At 35.8% G+C, this 20,646-nt stretch overlaps 1 protein-coding gene across 17 annotated transcripts in view; it reads right to left on the reverse strand.

The window, feature by feature from the left end:
• The window catches only part of RPS6KA6 (ribosomal protein S6 kinase A6), a 254,839-nt gene that overhangs the window by 25,110 nt on the left and 209,083 nt on the right, over window positions 1-20,646 (reverse strand). For all 17 annotated transcript variants that reach the window (XM_060408374.1, XM_060408372.1, XM_042241591.1 and 14 more), the window contains 3 exons: window positions 19,251-19,412; window positions 13,779-13,855; window positions 11,325-11,442 (listed from right to left, as the gene is read on the reverse strand). In XM_060408374.1, the coding sequence (XP_060264357.1) occupies window positions 11,325-11,442; window positions 13,779-13,855; window positions 19,251-19,412 (357 nt within the window). The remainder of the gene's footprint in view (window positions 1-11,324; window positions 11,443-13,778; window positions 13,856-19,250; window positions 19,413-20,646) is intronic.

The raw sequence follows: 20,646 nt of genomic DNA on the forward strand, positions 1-20,646 counted from the left end.
TTACACTACAAAACTACAATAATCAAAACATTATGGTATTGGCACAACAGACACATAGATCAATGGAAAAGAACATAGCCCAGAAATAAACTGATGCACATATAGTCAATTAATCTCCAATAAAGAAGGCAAGACAATACAGTGGGTGAAAGATAATTTCGTCAATAAAAGATGATGAGAAAACTAAATAATTACATGCACAAGAATCAAACTGGACTACTTCCTCACACCATATACAAAAATAAACTAAAAATGGATTATATAATTAAGACCTGAAACTATAAAATTTCTAGAAGAAAACATAAGCAGTAAACTCTTTGACATCAGACTTAGCAATATTTTTTGAATATGTCTTCCTCAGGAAAGGGAAACAAAACTAAAAATAAACAACTTGTAGGATATCAAACTAGAAAAAAAGCTTTTGCATAGCAAAGGAAACTATCAAGCAAACAAAAAGGAAGCCTACTGAATGGAAGAAGATATTTGTCAATAATATGACTGCTAAGGAGTTAATATCCAAAATAAACAAGTAAATCATGTACTCAACATCAAAATAACCCCAAACAACCTAATTAAGAAATGAACAGAGGACCTAAACAGACATTTTACCAAAGACCTACAGATGGCCAGCAGATGAATGAAAAGATGCTTAACATCACTAATGACCAAGGGAATGAAAATCAAACCAACTGAGATATCACTCCACATCTATCAGAATGTCCATTAACAAAAAAGACAACAAACAATGTGCTGGCAAGAATGTAGAGAAGAGGGAATCCTCATGCAATGTTAGTGTGATTGTAAATTGGTATAGCCACAAAGGAAAACAGTATTAAGGTTCCTCAAAAAATTAAAAATAGAACTGCCACATGATCTAGCAATTTCATCTGTGTATTTACCTGAGGAGAACAAAAACACTAATTTCAAACCTATATGCATTCCAATGTTCTGTGCAGCAATTTTTATAATAACCAACATATGGAAACAACCTACATGTCCATCAATGACAAATGCATATAGATGTCTATCCCTAGAGGAGGGCATGACAATCCACTCCATACTCTTGTCAGGAAAATTCCATGGACAATGGAGCCTGACAGGCTATAGTCCATGAGGTTGCAAAGAGTCAGATATGACTGAAGTGATTGAGTACACAGATATGTGTGTGTGTATATACATATATTCGATGGAACATTAATATACCATTATAAAAACTTTGCCATTTGCAAAAATATGAGTGGATCTACAAGGTACTATACTAAGTGGGATAAGTCAGAGAAAAACAAATACAACATGATCTCACTTTTATGTGGACTCTAAAACACAAAATAAATGAATACATATAACAAAATATAAATGGTACTACAGATACAAAGAACAAACAGGTATTTGTGAGAAATGATGTGAGTACAGTGAATAAATAGGTAAGGGAGATAAACAGGCACAAACTTCCAGCTGAGAAATAAGTGAATCATGGGTATGAAATGTACAGTGTGGGGAATATAGTCAGTCTTTGGTTACATATTTTACCTAGACTTATCATGCTGATCAGTTTCAAATGGATAGAAATATCGAATTACCATGTTATGTAACAGGAACCAACACAGTTCTGCAGGTAAATTATATTTCAAAAATAAATTCACAGAAAAAGAGATCAGGTTTGTGGTTACCAAAACCAGGATGTGGGAGAAATAGAATCATATACAGCAGCCAAAAGTAAAACTTCTAGTTATAAGTAAGTACTAGAGATGCAATATTCAACAAAAGTATAATTAAGACTCTGGAAGAAACACAAGCTGGAATCAAGATTGCCAGGAGAAATTTCAATAACCTCAGATATACAGATGACACCACCCTTATGGCAGAAAGTGAAGAGGAACTAAAAAGCTTCTTGATGAAAGTTAAAGAGGAGAGTGAAAAAGTTGGCTTAAAGCTCAACATTCAGAAAATGAAGATCATGGCATCTGGTCCCATCACTTCATGGCAAATAGATAACATTCAGAAAATGAGGATCATGGCATCTGGTCCCATCACTTCATGGCAAATAGATGGGGAAACAGTGGAAACAGTGTCAGATTTTATTTTTTGGGCTCCAAAATCACTGCAGATGGTGACTGCAGCCATGAAATTAAAAGACGCTTACTCTTTGGAAGAAAAGTTATGAGCAACCTAGATAGCATGTTCAAAAGAAGAGACATTACTTTGCCGACTAAGGTCCGTCTAGTCAAGGCTATGGTTTTCCCAGTGGTCATGTATGGATGTGAGAGTTGGACTGTGCAGAAGGCTGAGCACCGAAGAATTGATGCTTCTGAACTGTGGTGTTGGAGAAGACTCTTGAGAGTCCCTTGGACTGCAAGGAGATCCAACCAGTCCATTCTGAAGGAGATCAGCCCTAGGATTTCTTTGGAAGGAATGATGCTTAAGTTGAAACTCCAGTACTTAGGCCACCTCATGCGAAGAGTTGACTTATTGGAAAAGACCCTGACACTGGGAGGGATTGCGGGCAAGAGGAGAACGGGATGACACAGGATGAGATGGCTGGATGGCATCACCAATTCGATATACATGAGTTTGAGTGAACTCCAGGAGTTTTTGATGGACAGGGAGGCTTGGCATGCTAAGATTCATGGGGTCACAACGTTTCAGATACGACTGAATGACTGAAGTAAACTGAACTGAACTAAGGTGCAACTGATAGAAAGTTTGTATATACTCTCAGAATAAGTTAACACTACAAAAATCACCTATATAATGAGTAGTCAATGTCTGTGCTAAAGAATATATGATGTGTAAAAATACACTAAATGCAGAAATAAAACTTAGTTGGGTTTATGTATTTTTCCTTTTGGTTAACACTGAAACTGGTTTATAGTCTCTGATCACAAATGAATTGATAAGAGAGAAACGTATCCCAGAAGCACAGTAAAAAAACGTCAGCCTTTGTCTTCTTCTTCAATTTGCACATGTATGTGAGTTGACTTAAAAATAAACACTGTGATTTAAAAACAAATACTGGAGGTTGGTCCTAAGATGGCAGAGGAATAGGACAGGGAGACCCCTTTCTCCCCAACAAATTCATCAAAAGAACATTTTAACGCTGAGAAAATTCCACAAAACAACTTCTGAATGCTGGCAGAGGACATCAGGCACCCAGAAAAGCAGCCCATTGTCTTTGAAAGGAGGTAGGATAAAACATAAAAGACAAAAAGAGAGACAAAAGAGGTAGGGACGGAGCTCCATGCCAGGAAGGGAGTCTTAAAAGAGAAAGAAGTTTCCAAACACCAGGAAACATTCTCACTGCCAAGTCTGTGGCAAGCCTTGGAAACACAGAGGGCAACAAACTGGGAGGAAAAATAAATGAATAATTAAAACCCACAGATTACATGCCCAATGGTAACTCTCCCAGCAGAGAAGCAGCACAAACGCCTGCATTTGCTACTAGCAAGCCGGGGCTGGGTAGGGAGGCAGGGGCTGCATTACTTAGAGTAAGGACCCAGCCTGAATGCCCTGAGGGCAACAATCTAAGGGAACTAACTTGGGATAGCAAACAAGACTGTGGGATAACTACCATGTGAACAGCCCTAACCTGAGACACCACCATGCCTGCTCACAGAACAAAGGATTTAACAGAGGCAACTGGCTGCAGACTGGTCCATCCCCCTCTGGTGACAGGCAGACAAGGGCAGCCAGAGCCAGAAGGGAATAATCGCAGCCCCAGAGAGGCATTATCTACCAACATGCAAGCAGGTTTCTTTGCTAACCAAGACTTGTAGGATTCTGGACAGTCAACATCCACCTGAGAAGGTGCACAGGTTGGTTGTACACCCAGAAACTGAGTGGCAGGGACAGGGAAGGCAATAAGTCGCAGTGACTGTGCTCACCAAACACCTGGTCACCTGAGCTGCTTGGACCTGAGAAGGGCACAAAACGCGGGCCCAACCAAGTCTGCACCTCTGAGGACTACCCGAGTACCTGAATCTGAGCGGCTTAGACCTGTGAAGTGCATACAACCCAGGGTCAGTCTCAGACAGTTCCTGGCAGAGCAACTTAGAGCCTAAGCAGCATAGACTGGGAAAGCACACACGCTGTGAGTGGGGGAAAACCAGTGTGGCTGAGACACTGCGAGCACATGCCAGTGTTATTTGTTTGCAGCGTCCCTCCTTCCCCATAGCACGACTGAATCAGTGAGCCTATAAAAGTGTCCACCACCGCCCCCTTGTGCCAGGGCAGAAATTAGACGCTGAAGAGACCGGCAAATAGAAGAAGCTAAACCAGAGGGAACCTCCTTGGAAGTGACAGGTGCAACAGATTAAAACCCTGTAGTTAGCACCAACTACATAGGAAGGGGCTTATAGATCTTGAGAAATATAAACTGAATCAAGGAATTATCCAAAAATGAACTGACCTCACCCTGCCCACAACACCAGAGAAAGTTCTAGATATATTTTTACTACCATTCTTAAATTTTTATTTTTTTAAAATTTTAAGTCCTCTATTACTCCTTTAATTTTCATTTTTATAACCAACTATTACTTTGCAAAAAAACAACAAAAAGAGACCCTATTTTTTAAAGCAAACTTCATATATATATTTTATAATTTTTGTGATTTTTTTTCTTTTTCTTTAATATTGTATTTTTAAAAATCCAACCTCTACTCTAGATTTTTAATCTTTGCTTTTTGGTATTTATTATCAATTTTGTACCTTTAAGAACCCAATCTTCAGTACCCAGTTTTGCTTGGCAGTGAGATTACTGGCTTGACCTCTCTCTCCCTCTTTGGACTTTCCTTTTTCTCCACCAGGTCGCCTCTATCTTCTCCCTATCCCTTCTCTTCTCTACCCAACTCTGTGAATCTCTTTGTGTGTTCCAGAGGGTGGAGAACACTTAGGGAACTGATTACTGGCTGGATCTCTCTACTTTTGATACCCCCCTTTATCCTCCTGGCCACCTCTATCTCCTACCTCCCTCTTCTCTTCTCTGTATAACTCCGTGAACATCTCTGAGCATTCCAGACTGTGGAGCACACATAAGGAAGTGATTACTGGCTAGCTTGCTCTCTCCTCTTTTGATTCTACCTCATCTCACCCTGATCACCTCTACCTCCCTCCTCCCTCTTCTCTTCTCCACATAACTCTGTCAGCCTCACTGGGTGTCCCTCACTGTGGAGAAACTTTTCATCTTTAACCTAGATGTTTTATCAACAGTGCTGTATAGATGAAGAAGTCTTGAGGCTACTGTAAAAATGAGACTGAAAACCAGAAGCAGGAGGCTTGAGTTAAAACACGGAGAACACCAGAGAACTCCTGACTCCAGGGAACATTAATTGACTGGAGCTCATCAAATGCCTCCATACCTACACTGAAACCAAGCACCACTCAAGGGCCAACAACTTCCAGAGCAAGCCATACTACGCAAATTCTCCAGCAACACAGGAACACAGCCCTGAGCTTTAAGATACAGGTTGCCCAAAGTCACTCCAAACCCACTGACATCTCATAACTCATTACTGGACACTTCATTGCACTCCAGAGAGAAGAAATCCAGCTCCACCACCAGAACAATGACACAAGCTTCCCTAACCAGGAAACCTTGACAAGCCACTGATACAACGCCACCCACAGCGAGGAAACTCTACAATAAAGAGAACTCCACAAACTGCCAGAATACAGAAAGGCTACCCCAAACATAGCAACATAAACAAGATGAAGAGACAGAGGAATACCCAGCAGGTAAAGGAACGGGAGAAATGCCCACCAAACCAATCAAAACAGGAAGATATAGGGAATCTACCTGACAAAGAATTCTGAATAATGATAGTGAAAATGATCCAAAATCTTGAAAACAAAATGCAATCACAAATAAATAGCCTGGAGACAAGGATTAAGAAGATGCAGGAAAGGTTTAACAAGGACTTAGAAGAAATTAAAAAGAGTCAATATATAATGAATAATGCAATAAATGAGATCAAAAACACTCTGGAAGGAACAAACAGTAGAATAAGGGAGGCAGAAGATAGGATTAGTGAGGTAAACATAGAATGTAGAAATAAATGAATCAGAGAGGAAAAAAGAAAAACAAATTAAAAGAAATGAGGACAATCTCATAAACCTCTGGGACAATGTTAAATGCCCCAACATTCAAATCATAGGAGTCCCAGAAGAAGAAGACAAAAGGAAAGCCCATGAGAAAATACTTGAGGAGATAATAGTTGAAAACTTCCCTAAAATGGGGAAGGAAATAATCACCCAAGTCCAAGAAACCCAGAGAGTCCCAAATAGGATAAACCCAAGGCGAAACACCCAAGACACATATTAATCAAATTAACAAAGATCAAACACAAAGAACAAATATTAAAAGCAGCAAGGGAAAAACAACAAATAACACACAAGGGGATTCCCATAACAGCTGATCTTTCAATAGAAACTCTTCAGGCAAGGAGGGAATGGCAGGACATACTTAAAGTGATGAAAGAAAATAACCTACAGGCCAGATTACTGTACCGAGCAAGGATCTCATTCAAATATGAAGGAGAAATCAAAAGCTTTACCAACAAGCAAAAGCTGAGAGAATTCAGTACCACCAAACCAACTCTCCAACAAATGCTAAAGAATACTCTCTAGACAGGAAACACAGAAAGCATGTATAAACTCGAACCTAAAACAAAAAAGTAAATGGCATCAGGATCATACTTATCAATAATTACCTTAAACGTAAATGGGTTGAATGCCCCAACCAAAAGGCAAAGACTGGCTGAATGGATACAAAAACAAGACCCCTATATATGTTGTCTACAAGAGACCAACCTCAAAACAAAGGACACATACAAACTGAAAGTGAAGGGCTGGAAAAGATATTCCACACAAATAGCGACCAAAAGAAAGTAGGAGTAGCAATATTCATATCAAATAAAATAGACTTTTAAAAAAGGCTGTGAAAAGAGACAAAGAAGGACACTACATAATGATCAAAGGTTTTATCCAAGAAGATATAACAACTATAAATATATATGCACCCAACAAAGGAGCACCTCAATATGTAAGACAAATGCTAACAAGTATGAAAGGGGAAATTAACAATAACACAATAATAGTGGGAGACTTTTAATACCCCACTCACACCTATGGATAGATCAACTAAACAGAAAATTAACAAGGAAGCACAAGCTTTAAATGATACAGTAGACCAGTTAGACCTAATTGATATCTATAGGACATTTTACCCTAAAACAATGAATTTCACCTTTTTCTCAAGTGCACATAGAACCTTCTCCAGGATAGATCACATCCGAGGCCATAAATCTAGCCTTGGTAAATTCAAAAAAATTGAAATCATTCCAAGCATCTTTTCTGACCACAATGCAGTAAGATTAGATCTCAATTACTGGAGAAAAGCTATTAAAAAATCCAACATATGGAGGCTGAACAACACGCTGCTGAATAGCCAAAAATCACAGAAGAAATAAAAAATAAAACAAAATATGCATAGAAATGAATGAAAATGAAAACACAACAACCCAAACTGTGGGACACTGTAAAAGCAGTGCTAAGGGGAAGGTTCATAGCAACACAGGCATACCTCAAGAAATAAGAAAAAACTCAAATAAATAACTTAACTCTACACCTAAAGCAACTAGAAAAGGAAGAAATGAAGAACTTCAGGGTTAGTAGAAGTAAAGAAATATTAAAAATTAGGGTATATGATATTATACATGTTTCAATGCCATTCTCCCAAATCATCCCACCCTCACCCTCTCCCACAGAGTCCAAAAGACTTTCATATATCTGTGTCTCTTTTGCTGTGTCGCATATAGGGTTATTGTTACCATCTTTCTAAATTCCATATATATGTGTACAGATTCATGGTAGCAGATTCATGCTGATGTATGGCAAAAACAATACAATACTCTAATGTAATTAGTCTCGAATTAAAATAAATAAATTAAAAAATTCCATATATATGTGTACAGCAATGGCGGATTCATGTTGATGTATGGCAAAACCAATACAATACAGTAATGTAATTAGCCTCCAATTAAAATAAATAAATTTAAAAATTAGGGTAGAAATAAATGCAAAATAAACAAAAGAGACCATTAACAAAAATCAACAAAGCCAAAAGTGGTTCTTTGAGAAGATAAATAAAATTGACAAACCATTAGCCAGACTCATCAAGAAACAAAGGGAGAAAAATCAAATCAGTAAAATTAGAAATGATAATGGAGAGATTACAACAGACAACACAGAAAGACAAAGGATCATAAGAGACTACTATCAGCAATTATATGCCAACTAAAATGGACAACATGGAAGAAATGCACCAATTCTTAGAAAAGTACATCCTTCCAAAACTGAACCAGGAAGAAATAGAAAATCTTAACAGACCCATCACAAGCACGGAAATTGAAACTGTAATCAGAAATCTTCCAGCAAACAAGAGCCCAGGTCCAGACGCCTTCACAGCTGAATTCTACCTAAAATTTAGAGAAGAGCTAACACCTATCCTACTCAAACTCTTCCAGAAAATTGCAGAGGAAGGTAAACTTCCAAACTCATTCTATGAGGCCACAATCACCCTAATACCAAAACCTGACAAAGATGCCACACAAAAAAAGAAAACTACAGGCCAATATCACTGATGAACATAGATGCAAAAATCCTTAATAAAATTCTAGCAATCAGAATCCAACAACACATTAAAAAGATCATACATCATGACCAAGTAGGCTTTATCCCAGGGATGCAAGGATTCCTCAATATCTGCAAATCAAACAATGTAATATACCACATTAACAAATTAAAAAATAAAAGCCATATGATTATCTCAATAGATGTAGAGAAAGCCTTTGACAAAATTCAATATCCATTTATGATAAAAACCCTCCAGAAAGCAGGAATAGAAGGAACACACCTCAATATAATAAAAGCTATATATGACAAACCCACAGCAAACATTATGCTCAATGGTGAAAAATTGAAAGCATTTCCCCGAAAGTCAGGAACAAGAAAAGGGTGCCCACTCTGACCACTACCATTCAACATAGTTTTGGAAATTTTGGCCACAGAAATCAGAGCAGAAAAAGAAATAAAAGGAATCCAGATTGGAAAAAAAGAAGAAAAACTCTCACTGTTTGCAGATGACATGATCCTCTACATAGAAAACTCTAAAGACTCTACCAGAAAATCACTAGAGCTAATCAATGAATATAGTAAAGTTGCAGGATATAAAATCAACACACAGAAATTCCTTGCATTCCTATACACTAATAATGAGAAAATGGAAAGAGAAATTAAGGAAACAATTCCATTCACCATTGCAACGAAAAGAATAAACTACTTAGGAATATATCTACCTAAAGAAACAAAAGACCTATATATAGAAAAGTATAAAACACTGGTGAAAAAAATCAAAGAGGACACTAACAGATGGAGAAATATACCATGATCATGGATCGGAAGAATCAATATAGTGAAAATGAGTATACTACCCAAAGCAATCTATAGATTCAATGCAATCCCTATCAAACTACCAATGGTATTTTTCTCAGAGCTAGAAGAAATAATTTCACAATTTCTATGGAAATACAATAAACCTCAAATAGTGAAAGCAATCTTGAGAAAGAAGAATGGAACTGGAAGAATCAACCTGCCTGACTTCAGGCTCTACTACAAAGTCACAGTCATCAAGACAGTATTGTACTGGCACAAAACCAGAAATGTCGATCAATGAAACAAAATAGAAAGCCCAGAGATAAATCCACACACCTATGGACACCTTATCTTTGACAAAGGAGGCAAAAATATACAATGGAGAAAAGACAATCTCTTTAACAAGTGGTGCTGGGAAAACTGGTCAACCACTTGTAAAAGAATGAAACTAGAACACTTTCTAACACCATGCACAAAAATAAACTCAAAATCGATTAAAGATCTAAACCTAAGACCAGAAACTATAAAACTCCTAGAGGAGAACATAGACAAAACACTCTCTGACATAACTCACAGCAGGATCCTCTATCATCCATTCCCAGAATATTGGAAATAAAAGCAAAAATAAACAAATGGGACCTAATTAAAATTAAAAGCTTCTGCACAACAAAGGCAACTATCAGCAAGGTGAAAAGACAGGCTTCAGAATGGGAGGAAATAACAGCAAATGAAGCAACTAACAATGAATTAATCTCAAAAATATACAAACAACTCCTGCAGCTCAATTCCAGAAAAATAAATGACCCAGTCAAAAAAATGGGCTGAAGAAATAAGCAGACATTTTTCCAAAGAAGACATACTGATGGCTAACAAACACATGAAAAGATGCTCAACATCACTCATTATCAGAGAAATGCAAATCAAGACCACAATGAGATACCATTGCACGCCAGTCAGAATGGCTGCTATCCAAAAGTCTACAAGCAATAAATGCTGGAGAGGCTGTGGAGGAAAGGGAACCCTCTTACACTGTTGGTGGGAATGCAAACTAGTACAGCGACTATGGAGAACAGTGTGGAGATTCCTTAAAAAACTGGAAATAGAACTGCCATAAGACCCAGCAATTCCACCGCTGGGCATACACACCGAGGAAACCAGAATTGAAAGAGACACGTGTACCCCAATGTTCATCATAGCACTGTTTATAAGAGTGAGGACATGGAAGCAACCTAGATTTCCATCAGCAGATGAATGGATAAGAAAGCTGTGGTACATATACATAATGGAATATTACTCATCCATTAAAAAGAATACATTTGAATCAGTTCTAATGAGGTGGATGAAACTGGAGCCTGTTATACAGAGTGAAGCAAGCCAGAAAGAAAAACACCAATACAGTATATTAACGCATATATATGGAATTTAGAAAGATGGTAATGATAACCCTGTATGTGAGACAGCAAAAGAGACACAGATGTATAGAACAGTCTTTTGGACTCTGTGGGAGAGGGCAAGGGTGGGATGATTTGGGAGAATGGCATTGAAATCTGTATAATATATGTGAAACCAATTGCCAGTCCAGGTTCGATGCATGATACAGGATGCTCGGGGCTGGTGCACTAGAATGATCCACAGGGATGATACGGGGAGGGAGGTGGAAGGGGGGTTCAGGATGGGGAACATGTGTACACCCATGGCGGACTCATGTTGATGTATGGCAAAACCAATACAATATTGTAAAGTAATTAGCCTCCAATTAAAATAAATAAATTTATATTCCAAAAAAACAAATACTGACATAAAACACCATCTGATACTCTGCAAATGCAGACTAGGCTATAAACTTAAAATATTTTGGCAATTAACAGTTCAAAACAAAACATATTTATAATTTATACCTTTGCTCCATCTGAAATACTGTCCCAGTTTCCACCACTCAAAGAGAACTTTCCATTGCCTATACGCAGCAATATCTCTTCAGGAGTATCATTGGGCCCATTAGCAAAGGGAGTGTAGCTATCAAAAAAGATTTAAATATACATGAGGCCTAACATACATATTAAATCTAATTGAAAATGATGAGTATAGAACTACAAGCATATTTACTGTAGCAAATTAAGAATATCACCTAAAATTTCCCTTTACTGTTCATATAAAATTTTACATTTCAAACAATGAACTTAATGAGTTATATAATGAAATGATTCTTGCCTACATCAATCTATTTTTTTTACCTTTGATCTGTGAATAAATGTAAAATAAAGGTAGTTGTATGTAACAATACATACTGAAAATCAACACAAATTTTGAATTCACATGCATAAGTTAGGAACCCAAATATACCTACTATGAAGAAAGTAATTTTATACATTTATTGAATAGGCTCAAATTTATCAATATTATCAGTGAAAACAAAGTAAGTATTTTAAACTAATGTCTATGAAAAACTGGTTAAATATATCAATATAACAGAAAAATCCTTTATAGCCATTAAAATTAGGAAAACACATTGTTTGAAGTTAGAGTGGTTTAGAAAATTATTACAGAATGACAAAAAGTGGTCACTTTTGTACCATTTTAACAAACGGTACCATTTTTAACAAATGGTACCATTTTAAAAATGGTATTCAGATTTGGGGATAGAAAGATTTATGGCTAAGAAGTATGAGAAAAATGCCTTAATATGTTAATTCCCTCTAGTTGAGATAACACTAAACACACATACCTATCACATACACACAAAATGCTTTGTTTAGTGATAAGTAAATATTTGGAAGCAGCTATCTAGAAATGATATCCAATGGTTTGAAACCAATACTGCTGACTGCTGTTCCCATGCAAACATTAGCTACTTTTAACTTTTAGCACTTCCTGTGGTCTATGACTGGAGAAGGCAATGGCACCCCACTACAGTACTTTTGCCTGGAAAATCCCATGGATGGAGGAGGTAGGCTGCAGTCCATGGGGTCGCTAGAGTCAGACACGACTGAGTGACTTCACTTTCACTTTTCACTTTTATGCATTGGAGAAGGAAAGGGCAACCCACTCCAGTATTCTTGCCTGGAGAATCCCAGGGACGGAGGAGCCTGGTGGGCTGCCGTCTATGGGGTCGCACAAAGTTGGACACGACTGAAGTGACTTAGCAGCAGCAGCAGTGGTCTATGACTAAATATTTTGCACGTATTTAGAAGTACATGGAATATACTGACGCATGTGATTATGATCAATCCAATAAATAACTTGGGAGTCACTATTTTCATAACTTATCCTTATAAATCTCCTGCTATGGCAAGCATATTTAATTATCAGTTCAGTTCAGTTCAGTCACTCAGTTCTGTCTGACTCTTTGTGACCCCATGTACCACAGCACACCACTCCTCCCTGTTCATCACCAACTCCTGGATTTCACCCAAACTCATGTGCATCGAGTTGGTGATGCCATCCAGCCATCTAATCCTCTGTCATTCCATTCTCCTCCTGCCCTCAATCTTTATGTTTAATTATACTAAATGCCTTTTTAAAGCTGGAGAAGGAAATGGCAACCCACTTCAGTATTCTTGCCTGGAAAACTCCATGCACCGAGGAGCCCAGTGGGCTAAAGTCCAAGGGGTCTCAAAGAGTCGACCACAACCGAGCACATCAGCACAGCCTTTTTAAAAAAGTTATACCTAAGGACATTTTGATTACATTAAAATTCTTCAAATTCTATTTTATGCATTATACTTTGCCTAGCCTTTATCTACAGTTATAAATGTTTACTTCTAAATAAAAGTGCTACTTATTATTAAGAATAAAATAGCACTTGTATTATTTATAAACTAACAATATTCAACATAATCCAATGGCTACATTTTTTAGTATTTCTTTATTCTTTTAACACATCTGCATGTGTTTCTGTATTTTAATATTCTATTACTATTTTGCGTAGGTTTGTTATAAAGCTCAATCACACTGAATCTCTACTGCCAAGAAAACCAAAATTCAAGTACTTAAAAAAAAATAACATCAGCAAGTGCAGTGGGTAAGCACCTGCTGAACTGTTAAATGATTTTATGCTAAGGTAAACATTTTGAATGTATAATACACTTAAACATAAAATATCAAAATAAGAATATATGCTTTATTTTTAGAAGTTTTTGTCCCAGTTGAACAATGTTTTAACTATGTGTCTAAATAATGCCTCATTAAACACCTTATTTTTTTTTAATTTTATAAGTATACAATATATAATATTTTAGAATAGTGATAGCATTTTCCTTAAGGTAATTTTCATCTGTCCTCTTTCTAGATGAAAATATACAAGTGACATTAAAATAATGATGTGAATTAATTTGAATATATAAATTCCTTACCCAGCCAACATTGTATAAAAAAGGACTCCCAGACTCCAAATATCACAAGCAGCATCATAGCCTTGTTGCATAAGAACCTGAGAAAGGAAATACTCATTATCTGGTACTACTCAGTATAACTCAGTTTCATCATCTAAAAAAACGTTGTGTTTCTAATAATCTTACAGTGCTCACAATTAAAAAACTTAGCTCATTTTAATCTTTTCAAAATTAATTAACTTAAAGGCAAAGTTTTCTGCAATTAACAAACATCCAATAAGTGACTATTAATAAGGTGATTAAGCAATATGAATGATACAAAAAATCCTTTTTTAAGATATGATTCCTGATCTCAATGAACTTTCACTCCATCTCTTAGGAAAATCAGACATATCAAAATTTAAAACAACATGTACAGAGAGCTTCATATATTCTACACAGAATATTGAATTTTAACCCTGACACTGACTCTATGAGATAGATATTATTTCCATTTTGCAGATGAAAAAACTGGGGCAAATGTTAAGCAATTTGCCTGATATCACAAACCTAATGAGTGGTGGAGCAATTACTCTAGAGCCTGTGCCTTTAACACCTATGATAATTGTTTCTCTACTGCACAGGAGATGGTAAGATCATATATAATCTTATGAAAGCAAGATGAATTTATATTTTACAAAAAAGATTCATGTCTTTAAAAATTAGTATATTTCTGGATCAGAAACACACATCTGATAAATTCTGAATGGTTTCGTTAATTTTTGATATCATAATTTAGGTAGCTCTTTTTTCTCTTGAGGCTAGTGTTAAACAAATATGTTAAATAAATAACATTCATTATATATTCATGTGAATTTTCCCTGTGAATTTAATAGCTAGTATGAGGTGAAATGAGCTCTTTTTATTAAATTTAGAAAAACAAACCCACTGATAAAGCCTTTGTAAATAGAAACAAAATAGAAACATTATTAATGCATTAATACTGGGGACTGCATAATCACCAGAATGGATATTTCATTTATAAAAGTCTAAACATATTAACACTTGGCTATGACAATGGCCAAACATGAATAATAAATATCTACCTTAAAATCCAAGGTAGATATTTATTATAATTTATATATTTATACATATAAATATTTATAAATTTATATATATTATTAAATTTTATATAAAATTAAATTTATATATTTTATTAAATTTATATATTTATAAATTTATATAAATTTATAAAATTTTAATACAAACTCATAAATATATAAATTTATTGTAATATATATTTATATTTATAATGGTTTTTCCATGGTCAAAGTACATAAGAACACACATATGTACAAACTTGAGAAGCTGAAGAGGTTATCAAAATACCTATATAACTGGCTAATATAAATAACACAAGTAGACACTACAAAGGCCCTACAAATAATAAGGTAGAGCTAAAACAGTTCACATCATAAGTCTAACCTGGCATCCTCTAGTGAAACATAAACGTCTTTTGCTTTATTCCCCTTCTATCTTTCCCTTTCTCATGACTTCTCACAGTTCTTGGCATCACCATGTTTTCTCTGGTTCCCTTAAGACAGTATTTTCAAAGGTTCCCAGATGATCCAGTGCACAACCAAGATTGAGGGACTGCTTAGGAACTTGTTGTACAAGCAAGGTTTAAACAGTGAGTCAGCACTAGGTATTGCATACTCCCATAAACTTCCAAGTTAATGAGACAAAAGGCACTGGAGGTGTCATATTGCTTAATGTAATTAAGGCCAACCATGAAAAACCTATTTCAGTTTTACCACACACAAACCTAGTTTGTCTGAGTAAAGAAGAGGTAGCCTACTTTTGTTCTAGAGCAGGTCTCAAAGTCCTATAATAATAATATACAGCCATAAAAGAAACAAGACATTGTGGAGGGATGAATGAAAGTGCTAAGTTGCTTCAGTCCTGTCCGACTCTGCAGCCTTATGGACCATAGCCCGCCAGGCTCCTCTGTCCACTAGATTATTCAGGCAAGAATACTGGAGTGGGTTGCCATGCCCTTCTTCAGGGGACCTTCCTAACCCAGGGATCGAATCCAGATCTCTTATGCCTTCGGCATTGGCAGGCGGGTTCTTTACCACTAGAGCCACCTGGGAAGCCCAAGAATGAAAGAGTACCGTGTAAAAAGTAACATGTTTCACACCTTCTTATTTGCATAAAGTTAAATACAAAGAAGACGGAAGTCACAATTAAAGTAGTTAATGACGTTACCTTCTCTCTAATTTGGCTTCCCAAATCAGCAAAATGTAACAGAGATTCTCATTCCCTTTGCTCTGAAGTTCAAATTAATTCATATTTGGAGCAAAATACATGAAAGTCCAAAGCCAGAGCAAGGCAGAGTAATTTCACATTGACTTTTTTTTTGGCTGTGTTGGGTCTTGGTTGAAGCATGTGGGATCTTCATTGCAGCAGGCAGGCTTTTGGTTGCAGCATGAGGGATCTCTAATTCCCTGACCATGCCCCCTGCATTAGGGAGCATGGAGCCTTAACCACTGAACCACCAGTGAAGTCCCTCACATTTACTTATGTAAAAGAGTTACAAGCACAGCATCCATCCAATGTATTGTAAATTCCTTAAGTTCAGGATTATTCTTAGACCTCAGCAGGCATTAAATATTGGTTGAATAATAAGATAGATTTGTTTTTTAAACAAGAACAAAATATTTTTGAGATATACTAATTTTTGTGAAGTAGCCATAATAGAAAAGTACATCTATTAAGTCAGTCAGTCTTAGAAGGTGACTAAATTGATGCATATCAAAAAAGAAATGAATTGTTCCTTACTAAGCTGAAATTGTACTACTAATTTGTTTATCTCTTAGTAAGTAAGGGCTTTTTATGCACTGTGATTAAATAATGAGTTTATATTCTCATAAATGCTATTATTGAACTTCCTACATGGATCAGGAGTAAAGAATCCACCTGTCAATGCAGAAGGCGCAGGAGACAAAAGTTCAATCCCTGAGTCGGGACGATCCCCTGGAGGATAAAACAGTAACTCACTCCAGTATTCTTGTATGGGAAATCCCATGGAGCCTGTCTGGCTACAGTCCATGGGTCCGCAAGGAGATGGACATGACTGAGAAACTGCATATGCATGCACAAATGCTATTATTTATTCAAATATCTACATGGACATTTGAATCTTTCTGATTCTGGTTTAAAAGATAACACATTTCATACAATTCACTAATAATTTTTGAAAGAGTCTGAAATTTAAGAAACAAATCTTACCCCAAACCTCTGTTTTTTATTCATAACCATTAATAAATATGTATTCATTGCTGGCAGAGACCTCAGACTTGATAATAAAACTTTTCAAAGCATTTTGAAGATACAAATAATATACTAGCCAAAGGCACTTCAGACATTAGAGGCATTAGTTACAGAGAAGTGGTCTCTACTTGCCTAGACCTTCACTATTACAACGCTGATAGTGTCTAACTACAATGGAAGTCTATTAGGATAAAAAACATCAGTGAGCTATATCCTACTCTGCAGACGTGCACTCACTTGAAAATGTTTATCTAACCATTAATCTAAACATAGACATGTATATTTTTCATTTTACTATCTGTTTTTAAGAGCTTTATTTGGGACACATTCATTCTTAACCTTTTCCAGGGAAAAGTACCCATTATACCAAGGAATCTAGGTCCACAAGATTAAGTGAATATTAAAAAAATCAGCTATTAAAGTGGTTATTCTATACTCTACTGTTGTGTCTACTGCATAAATATTCTATAACATTTATGACAATATACTCTATATTTTATAGAAGAGCCTTATCCTCAATAGTCTATATTTCTAGTCTATAAAAATATTAAAATGTCCTAGAAAAGCTAAATTTTAATGTCTAAGTTATATCCCTTACACCTGAGGGCCTTACAATAACCCTTTCTTGGTTCATGCATCCATATCAATTTTCTATGAATATACTTAAAACAGATTAAAGCACATCCTCTGGACACATACATAATTTCTTATAGGGCAAATCTTATCATTAAAACCCTATAAAGCAGATGTTATATTTCTTCCTCAACATTAACATCTTAAAGGAAGATTAAATAAATTTTAACATGGGGATTTCTCATTATAAGAAAGTTACTTTCCCACTTTCTACATTTTTATTTTCAACACTAGAAATATTATTTTTCTAATAGCTACATTAAATACAGACTTATTGATATTTAAATATAAGAAATATGCTTATATTTTTATAGAAATATAAAAAGTATAAAAATATTTTATATCTGATATGCAATATTTTCCAGAAGAGCTAGTATTTAGTGTAAAATAAATAAAAATATGCACATGAGATAAGAATTCATCCTCAAATTATTTTATTCTTCCTCTGACTTGATAAATTCTATTTTTCAAATCTGAGTCTATCTGTGTACTTGGATTTATGTTAAACATATGATAATTCATGAGTGAGCATTGTCTGTAATGTTTAAGAACAATTCTTGACTTTTACAAGCAAAACTTATAAAGAATCTATATTACCAATGCCATCCCTGATTCACTTTTTAATCAATCATACTTTTATTGCAGTGGGAACTGTTACCATCAAAGCTTCCATCCCCATTATCAGAACTGACAAGACTGCTGGAGCTTGCCGAATGTTGAACATGCACCCCTTGACTTCCTCAGCATCATCTTTCTGGACTCTATTCTTTAAGATCTACATATGAATGTTATCTGCCAAGAAAAAAAACCCTTTTTATAAAAATCCCTGTAAAGCTGTTTTCTTCATGAATTAGAAGACCTTACAGACAATCAGGGATGGCACTGCCCATGTTATGTATAATTCTAAACAATATAAACCATCTCATGTTCAGCACAAACCAAAATATCTGAAAACCTATCCTGACTTTGTGAATGCTGGGTCTTGAAAAAAAAATCATTTAAGTACTTTGAGTCTCAGTGTCCTCATTTAGAATATTTAATATGTTGAAGGTAGAGTTACCTCTACTCTCTGACCAGTTCTAAAATGGTATGATTCTGAAACCATTATAAAACCCAACAGAATAGAACAATATGATTATTATATTCAGGTTGGTTGCAGATGCTAGTTATTAGTCTAAATATTTATATTGGGCATTATCAGAATTCAATGATTTAAAGAGCTTTATAGTTGGGAAAGGGCTTCTCTGGTGGCTCAGACAGTAAAGAAGCTGCCTGCAAGCAGGAGACTTGGGTTAGATCCCTGGGTTGTGAAGATCCCCTGGAGGAGAAAATGGCATCCCACTCCAGTATTCTGCCTGCAGAATTCCATGGACAGAGGAGCCTAGCAGGGGTACATGGGGTCACAGAGTTGGACACGACTGAGTGACTAACACAAAGGACAAGATCACTTGGCTTTTACTACCTACCATAAAGCTGACATATAAGACACCAAATGCAGTCAACTAAAGGAAAAGAATAAAAGGCAAATACTGAAGTTTTAAAGAATACCTCAGGTGCTACAAAGTTTGCAGTATAGCATGGAGTTAACAGAAGTCCATTTTCTCCTCGAAGTTGTTTTGCAAACCCAAAATCACAGATCCTAATGGAGTCTGCATTGGCTGATTCATCCATGTATAAAATATTACTAGGTTTAAGATCACGATGAACAACCTTGAACATTAAAAAAAAAAAAAGGATGACATTTCTATAGCTAACTATTATAAGTTAATATATTTCCAGGAAAAGAAACTGTCTCAATCATGAAATTATGAAAATGACACTTTCTCCAACCTTGATAGCCTTGACAACCTGAAGTATATAGGTGAATTATCCCTATCAGATAGATGTGCCAGTTTTTATCAGGCCACCAGTTTTTTTAATCATTTTCAATCTCAAAGCTGAATTCTCAATTCCACTTGTAGGTATAATGAACTAAGACCCTATTCAAACCTCCTCACTATGGTAACCAAATATGAAGCCGGAGTTAAAAGAAAAAAAAAAAAAACTACCTTGAAGATATTGGAGAATGAGCAAAAGGAGATAAGATTCTGGTGGGGAATACATACATGGCTGAAGGAGGGAGTTGCATGAGTAGGTTCCCATATCTGTGGCTTTTAGCAGAAAGCTATGTACAGTTCCTATGGCACACAGTGAAGGAATGCAGAAAAGTCCATGATCTTTCTGGCCTGAAGCACCAGGAAAGAAATGCTGGGAAACCATGAATGCTGAGTGGAGGAATACAGTAAGGTAAAGAGCCAAAATGGACCCTTGAATAAAAAATGTGTAAAGGGAGCTTAAATGACAAAAGATATAAACAGAAACCACAGCTGCTGCTGAAAGAGCAGAGCTTTCAGTGCAAACCTTAAGAAAATCACCCACTGAAAACAAAAGAAAACTAAAATAATCATTGGAGAAAAAAATAACAGAATATAACAAATCTCCACAAGTTAAAATTCAAATGTGCAGTACACAATCCAAAATTTTCTGATATATGAAGAACACTCTTCCAAAAAAAGGACAGAGCTTCAAGAAAAAAGAACATCTATTCCAGCTCCAAGATAAACCATGTTAGGCTTAACAGCGAGTGTCTTAAAGTGCCTATTATTATATGTGATATGATAGATATGCTAGCTAATGCTATGATGGTAATCATATTTTAGTATATACATGTCTCAAATCAACATGTATATCTTAAACTTACACAACATTATCTGTCAGTTATAGGTCAACAAAATGTATTGTTCAAAATTGAGAAAACTAAATGCTAAAAATTTAAAAAATAAAGTCACTATTATAACTATCTTCAATAAAGTAAAACAAAACATGCTTTCAATGCATGAAAAGTGAGCAGAAAAATAGAAACAATAAGAGCTAAATAAAATGCTAGACATACATAAATAAAATA

Source organism: Ovis aries, chromosome X (assembly GCF_016772045.2).
Source record: "Ovis aries strain OAR_USU_Benz2616 breed Rambouillet chromosome X, ARS-UI_Ramb_v3.0, whole genome shotgun sequence".
NCBI classification, from domain to species: domain Eukaryota; kingdom Metazoa; phylum Chordata; class Mammalia; order Artiodactyla; family Bovidae; genus Ovis; species Ovis aries.